The sequence below is a fragment of the Homarus americanus genome, unplaced genomic scaffold, assembly GCF_018991925.1.
Source record: "Homarus americanus isolate GMGI-L3 unplaced genomic scaffold, GMGI_Hamer_2.0 scaffold21023, whole genome shotgun sequence".
Classification (NCBI taxonomy): Eukaryota; Metazoa; Arthropoda; class Malacostraca; order Decapoda; family Nephropidae; genus Homarus; species Homarus americanus.
In genome coordinates, this window is record NW_024712501.1 from 1532 (window position 1) to 10150 (window position 8619).

The 8619-nt window shown below is 36.5% G+C and overlaps 1 protein-coding gene across 1 annotated transcript; it reads left to right on the top strand.

The window, feature by feature from the left end:
- Positions 1 to 1271: 1271 nt before the first annotated feature.
- On the top strand, positions 1272 to 7705 carry LOC121860533 (eukaryotic translation initiation factor 3 subunit F-1-like; the record flags this gene model as incomplete). The annotated part of the gene is made up of 4 exons (XM_042357695.1): positions 1272 to 1366; positions 3385 to 3591; positions 4765 to 4867; positions 7218 to 7705. Coding segments are annotated over 4 exons (551 nt in total), but the record flags the coding sequence as incomplete, so codon positions are not given.
- Between the last annotated feature and the right edge of the window lie 914 nt (positions 7706 to 8619).

An 8619-nucleotide genomic window follows, 5' to 3' on the forward strand; every position in this document is an offset into this window, starting at 1 on the left:
TTAATTTATAAACTGTTTTGCTACAAAGGAATGTTCTCCAGTAGTGTTTCATTAGGATTTGAGTGAAAAAATATTACGTACTTACACAATTGTTCCTCTTACTTTGACAACACAACATACATACAGTATATTATTTCTCAGTTTTGATCTTTTTTTTTAATTTTTGTATTTATTTATAGTTAGTTACTTAAAATAAGGCCAATTCACTTCAAGTAATGGCATCAAATATTACCAGCTGGTGTAGTGTAAACACTAGTGACGTCACTTGAGCGTCTGTAATTAACCGTCGATAGTTTCAAGAATTAATGCACTTTTCCTTTCTTGTCTCCTCACTGGCAAATGGGGGGGGCGTGGGGAGGGGTGTGTGATGATAGCTGTGTTTATTACAGGGGTATAAATCTCTTTTACGGTATGTTAGACAGGTTTATAATACATTTTTATTATTTTAATATACCGGTAATCTTAATTTGAATCCAGCTTGCCAGACGTAAGTTTCAGTATAAAATAATTAGTGGTAAGACCTTGTGAGTGGCTTACGATGTTTTCATCACCACTCTTGACACACTAAACCACAATATTTAAGAGGTAAGAATTTTAAACTTGGTGGTTTAGACGACCCCCTAACTTTGGGCAGATTTTTTTAATGTTCAAATTTCGTCTTATAGGCGTCTCGGTACTGTACAGCACATGTACAGTACAGCTTTGCCCTTAGGACAGTGTAATGTGCCCAGAGAAACATTAGGCTCCAAATTTTAAATATGATTCGCCAGATTGACGCATCAATAATACTATGTATTTTACAAAGACCGCCTGTGGTTCGGAAAATTCTATAGTCCGGCACCGGTCAGGTCCAAAGGGTGCCTGATTAGGGAGGTTCAACTTGTACTGTACTATTTTCTTACAGGATGACTAAATAATGAATAAAAGTGCCAAAATTGGTCTTAAAGATTAAACAAAAGTTGCAGTTACTTGGAAATACACATGATTTTCCACCGCCGTCTCCATACGAAAAGTAAACATTAAGCGGCTAGCAAATACCCCCAGCACAATGATAATAAAGTAACGAAAATGGCTGTTGTAAGGTGACAATGGTTAACTTATACATTCAAAGGAAGATATTGTTAAAATCTATAGTAAATGAAACTAAATATAATTGCACTCAACAAATACGTTAGCATAGGCTAGGGGCCCATTTGACAAACTGGGCAAAATGAAGTGTCCAGTTGGTGAACTGTTTGTGTTTCACTGGCTGAATAACTTGTATTAATTAGTTGTTGTACATCCCTCAGGTACCATAGGTGTGGATAAGGGAGCCATTGAGATAACTAACTGCTTCTGTGTTCCTCACAATGAGTCAAAAGAAGAGGTAAGTCAGAGCTTCAGGTGTGTCATTGTTTACAGTCATCTCTTTTTCTATTTATACTTATGTATTTTTCATATTTTCACTTACAAAAACTCAAAATTAAAGTTTTTAGTTCCTTTTATTGCATGAATTTTTATCCCTTCACTATGGGAATGACTTTTTAATATTGTATTTGGTTAACACCAGATGATTTTAGTAAACAGAGAGGTAAGTGGGTTTTGAAAAATATTGTATAGTGCTGTATTTTGGTTTCTTGTTACAGTACTTCTCATGTTACTTGATTGGACAAGAAAGTATGAGGGACAGCATTGTGAGACACTGTAATCTAAACAAGTTGTATTATTATGTCACAGAATGGTCAAGCTTTGTGTTTACTCCAGTGGTAAACTAAATGTTGTAGTCTTCCTCCAGCATTATGAGATCTTGTCTGAGAAAATAAATTTTGACACGTTCAAATACTGGACAGTACTGAGTTTAAGTCCGATATTGTATAATGTACATTCCCAGACGAAAGTTCTTCATACCGTCAAGGTGGAGGAAGCAAAGTCTGCCCCACCCTTACTGGATGGTGGGTCCATTGTCATCCCCCTCGCAGTTCAACAGTCGAGCTCTGATACTTTTATTTCTCAATAAGGACTGGAAAAGGATGTCATTGTTTTGTTTAATAAATTTACGAAACAATTTACCCAATCTGTTTTTACATTATTTGAGATAAGAGGTTAGATCATTATTAGATAATCATGACATATTTTGTTACAGTGATCTAAAAGGTGTTTCTCTCATTGTGTTTATTTGTTTTCAAAAGTGTTTTTCCCCCAAATTGGATTTTCTCATTGTACAAACATGATACAACTAAAATGGCCTCTGAAAACAGTTGAAAGAGGACAAAACAAAAGGTTTACTTAATCAATGACAAGAAAGTTTAACTGCCTTTGAAACATGATCGTAATAAAGTGGCATTAAATAAATCCACGAAAAATTTTACTTACCGGTATAATCCCTGCGTTTTTTTATATCATTAGACACCAAATACATGCTGTACCTATGTGAGGCCTGCTGGTGGTGCCTAGCAATAATGTTCTCAATAGGCGGGGATATCTTTGATAAACAGACACGCATGTCATCTTCAATGCTTAACCCCCCTCTCTCTCTCTCTCTCAGTAAAATATCAGCTGTTGAGGAGTGCTTGGCAACATTCATTACCACTCCATCTCTCTAATCACTCACTTCTTTCTGCTTTCTCACTCCATATTTTAAAATGTTATGTAATGTTGAAAGGATACAACTGCTCGTGTATACTGTACTTATCACAATCTCCCTAAAAATACTTTATGGTTCATGTTTATTCAAAACATCTTCAGGTCATGAGACCCACTAATCCATCACCTAAGAAAGGGTGACCTGACATTCCATCAGAAGGTCAGTAATATGAGACCACTAATCCCCCACCCCACCTCCACCTGACATTGCATCAGGTCAGGTCAGTTACATGAGACCCAGTAATCCTCCACAGCTCTATGGGAGTGGATAATACCAGTTTTTAATTTTCAAATATATTTATTTTACTAAACTTTTAGATAAACTATTCTGGATTATTATAGTAAATAAATGGAGTTTCTAACTTAATTAGAACTGCATTTACAGACTCTGGTAGTTTAGCCTCAAGGAAAACATCCCCAGCACCCAGAAACATTCTGGGGAAGTGGGGTAGTGTGTCTGTGCAAGAGGTCTAGTTTAGACAATTGGAAACTTTTCCCAGGAACCGGAAAAGATTCCGGGGATTAAGAATTTTTCCGGGTTTGAGAAAGTCGTCTGGTTAGTGGGAAATCTCTCGTCCCTAGAAGTGCTCTGCACCAATTATTCTGGTTCTTAAGTAAAGAGGTAATTGCTCTTTCATTTCACAACACTGATGATGAAGATGGTAATTGTCAGAAAGTTTGGTGGAAATGAAAAATAAAGATGTTAATCATAGAGAGGAATAGGGAGTAGGTTTTTCTAAAGTTATTTCTTCTACGCTCTAGGTTGCAGTGGAGCTGGACTTTGCTAAAGATATGTACGAACTACACCGCAAAGTAAATCCCGGCGAGGTGATTGTGGGGTGGTGGGCAACTGGCCACGAGATCACCGACCACTCTCTGCTCATCCACGACTACTACTCCCGCGTCACCAACAACCCCATCCATCTCACTGTGGACACAACTCTGCACGGAGGCCGCATGAACATCAAGGTAGGAATGAAACAGGTTAAGGAAGCATTTTGAGGGTCCTCTAGGTTATATAGCACTTTCATGCCTCTCTTTCTAGTGTATGTAGAATTATGTCATTTAGGATACACAGTGTTTAAAGCAAAGTGAAAAAAGGGGAGTGCTGAAACATTATAATAATATTACGTTGTTTATTATGGATTTTACACACACACACACACACACACTACATCCTTTACCACCAGAGGGTCAAGACCTATTCAGGCGCTGCTCCTGCTGAGCAGCGGCCCTCCTTGGCCATGTTGGCTCATTCCTGAATTCCCTCTCCCTGACCCATCCTCACCACCGGTATATCTACATAATAAAAAATGACAATTTCGTTTTGGAAAGAAGTGGGATCAGTGTTGAACAGTGTTTAAGCCAGTGAAGTCAGCACTAGACAGTACCAGTGAGATAAGCACCCCTTGGAACTGACCACCATCTTCTGACCAGGAGGTGCTAATCTGTCCACCCTGGGAACAACAGAGGGCCGGTTATTCACCTGACTATGAAATAACACATCACCACCAAGCAGAGTGAGGTACTGTGACACCACCCCACACCACACGGGGTCCCCATGTCCACGTGAGGTCCTTCATGTCAACACCCGAGGACGATTTACTACACCACGTGAACACCACACCACCTGGTGTCTCAATGACCATGTGAATTCCCTCGTATCAACACCCGAGGAAGTTACTACACCATGTGAGCAACACACCTCCTGGTGTCTCAATGACCAGCCCAGGTCAGGGCCATCAACTGTAAACTATAATTATTTGTATGTTCAATTCACGCCTTCGGGCTGCAGAACTTTTTCAATAAACCGTTAATTATTATTATTACCGTTAATTATTATTATTATTATTCAGTACACACACACACACACTTTTTTTTTTTTTTTAAGAATTGTTGTAATAATTGAATGTTTTGGTTATCAAAATTAGATGTGACGAAATTAAACTGCAGAGTGTTAAAAAAATGACAATTACCTTTGTATTGCTTAGGACAGACTATGACAGAATAGTATTTTAGAAATGATAAAAACACTGTTATTATTGTGAATGTATTTATGGTCTTATACTTGCCATCAGACAGTGAGTGATGTAATGTATGTTAATACCCAATTTACACTGATATAAACTGTTTTATTTGCAGGGATATGTTAGTGCCAGCATGGGGGTTCCTGGCCGCACCCCAGGCACCATGTTTGCCCCTATTCCGGTTGAGGTCATCTCCTATGCACCAGAGATTGTTGGAAGTGAGTCCCATTTTTAGGCAAAATTTTACCATATTTTATGGCATGTAAGATGCATTTTTTCTGAATAATGGTTAATAAAATCAGCCTGTACCCTATATGTGAAGTTGCAATCTATTGTAAGCTAATGAATCCCCCAGTTGCTGTCTCCAGTAGGCTAAATTCTACTAAACCCAACTCCAGAATTAAAAATTTTATTATTTTTTTTAAATACTTATTGTAAATATAAAAGGTCGATTTAAAACTACTGTACTGATGATGATAACCTGAGACGATTAACATCCGTATGGCAGACACCCAACTCTTCAGTAACCATTTCTGAACTCTTACAAGCATTAGAATCTGCTGTATTAATGCCATACCTGCATCATTTATTTTTCATTCTACAAATACCTGATACAAATGAAGATTTACAAACAACTTTCTTTTCACATTTACATCTGTTAACATTGCTGGCAGCATTGTTGCCAAGTTAGACTTGTCAATGTAACCAGGCTTCTGGGCCAAGCTGTTGTTTTTCAACTCTTATTTTTGGGTAGATATATATTACTTTCTTCATTCATTTTTACTGATATACATGCACACACCATCCTACATACATATTGTGAAAAAATTACAAGAAATAATTTTCCTAAGGGTAAACACATAAAAGGAATATACATTTCTTTGCACAAGTTAGCTGGCTTAGTGGGGGAGCAGGACGACGGCTGGTCAGTTGGTGGTGTGGGGGAGCGTTGCTAGGGAATTGGTGGAGGTAGCTTCGCCATTGCTATAGTAAATGGGGAGTACAGTACAGATGTACAGTACTGTATATGGAAATGGCGACTATGTTAAACTTTCATTTGGTTTTTATTTCCTGGTTTGGCAATAGAGTATTTTTTGTTGTAATTTATTTATTGGTATAAATTATATTTGTTTCCCATATTTACCGGAACTGTATATTATTTATTAAAACTATGGATACGGGAGAAAAATACACAAGTTTTTTCCTAAATACACCCGTCTTATGTGCCGTAAAATACGGTATTGAAACGTAAGTAAATAAAGTATTCAAATAAAAATTAATTTTATGTAGTTTTATTGTTGTGTAGCTGAACTTCATTACTGTCTACTATAATGCTAAACTGAGCTTTTACCAACCTAAAATTGTCGACATTGTATTTTAGTACCAAATAAGACACTGCAGTACTTTTCTGTTTTGGGAAAATTTTATGGTTTTTTTATGATGTTATTAGTGTTATAATGTTATTACCACACTTCAGTCACTAAGATTTATAAGACTTTCTACATTCTTAAATATATGATGACTTAAGGCTATAAATAGAAAACAGTAACATCAAGTCAAGTCTTACTGCTCAATCCAAGAGGTAATTGACCTGGTTTTCCTCCCTCCTCCTTTAGCAGGTTTCTTGACCTTAACTGGCAGGAAAATGTGAGGGCTAAAGCATGGTATACTTGTTACTTATGAGTTGAGACAAGTAAATTGGTCCTTAGAGTTGATCTTGATGAACCTATGATCTCACTGACTGCTTAAGTAACCATACCATGGTTCTGTGGGTGAAGAGGTGTTCTGCAGTAATTCCATTGATGGCAGAAGAGTCACTGTAACTTGCTGTAAAACATAAATTGAGACTGTTATTTACCTGTGTTGAGGATGGTAGAGACGGTCTAGGGTAGCAAGTTTAATTCTCTACCAATCTTTGCTGGTCCATCACCACTTTTATTACATCTTATTATGTATTATTACGCCTTATCACATCACATCAAGCTGCCCAGCACAAGAGGAACTATCATTGGGGCATTTAGGCATGATTGAGTAACACGCTAAGTCAGAAATAACGAAAAAACACCAAAGTCAGAGACACATAGTAAGTGTAAACAAGAGCAAAGATGGTGGGAAGGAGTCAGGGCAGTGCACAGAGTGTTCTGGTGGCAAGCATTTGCACCACGCCGCCACCTGCCAAATTAAAAAAAAATTCTGTTGCTCCCAATTGTCATACCTCTGGGATATCAAAGAAAATTGTGGGGTCTTTCCCTTGTATGTAATTGTCTGTTATGCAAAGCAGCGGTTAATGGGATGCTGGTTTCGGGGTACATCTGTACTGCTTAAGTGTAGCAGAATAATGGTACTATACTGTACAGACTTACTTCAATAATCTGTAGATTATGTTGAATTGGTAAAACATTAGATCGTTGGTCATCATAAACATATAGTATTTATAAATTTGTCATTGTATCTCCCTTACAGAATTCAGAACGTCTCACAAAGCGTTTATGAAATAGATAATTGATAGGGAACCTTGGAATTTGAAATCAAGTGCTTGACAATAATTCAGATATATTTTTTCTTCAGCAAATGCCACCCAGAAGAGCAAATACAGTAGGCAGCGTCTAGTGGATCCCACGACTGACCTGCATCAAATTTCTGAAGCAACCCAGAACATGGAGGCAACACTTGAGACTCTCATCTGTAAGTACTGTACAGTATATGAAGGCTAACATGGCCTTGACTTAAATATGAAAATGTGAATGTTATTATCCCATTTATTCATTAATACTTGTTTTGCTTCATGTCGTGCCTGTAACGTTTTATTAAACATAATTTTAAGTAGAATAAAGTTTAGAATAGAAAGGTAATTATCTGATGAGCAAAACGGTTATAGAAAGGGAAAAGGAACAAGAGAAGCTATGTTTGGTTTGAGAATTTTGAGAGAAATTTTTATATCTGCTCTGTTGATTTTGAAAAAAGCTTTTGATAAGATAAAGCACAATAAACTTAGAGAGATCTTGGAAAACTAGGCATTAATGAAGGAGACATTACTGGCAACAAGAAGCTGCAGTGTTAGTAAATAAATGAACTAACTAATTGGTTCACAGTTAGACAGGGAGTACGACAAGCCTGTGTCCTGTCTCCAAGTTTGTGTAATATATGTTCAGAATTCTTTTTTTCTTTACATTACTTAAAACATATATATTAATTTTTTTACATTAAATTTACTACAGCTACAACCAGGGTCTTATTTTCTTCATTTTCTCGTGTAGAACTATCGTCCCGGACTCCCAACTGTAAACACAAACGAAAATAATGGCGTCCAATCTCTTGTTTGACCATATTATTGTTCATTTATATTGTATAAGGTGCATTCAGAAACATTATTTAAAGAATATAGTTTGTAATTTTCATTAATTGTATTGTTTTGGGGAGAAAAGAGGGTAAAAAGCCACACAAAAGATATGAAAAGGTCACACTTGGGAACGCATCTCATTATTATTGCGCGTATTTTCTAGACCGAAACGTTTCCGTCCCGTACCAGAGCGTCGCATGGCTAAGCACCCACGCCGTAGAGCGCTTAGTTGGTGTTTGGCGCAGCTATTAAATTGATTCACGATAGATAATTTCAGTGTTAGTTATTTTATATGTTTATGCAGTGTTAACATAATCCAGTGTTTTATTTTTATTCTATATGTTTAAGCAGTTCTTTTGATGTTTCGATGTTTTAGTATCATTTGTGTCTTAAAAGTTTTGATAGTGAGTCAATTTGTTGTGACAGCCTACGAGTCTCTTTATTGTGTTAGTATTTAATTTAATTACATTCTTAAAGGTTTACTTTATTTATTTTTATCCCCTTTTGATTTACTAAACTTTTTTTTTTTGGTTACGCCTAGAACCTAGATATTAAAGTTAATTAAGAGACGGCCATTTTTTATTTATTTTTTTATTATAATTATTAGTTTTGGATTTTTTTTTCTATTCC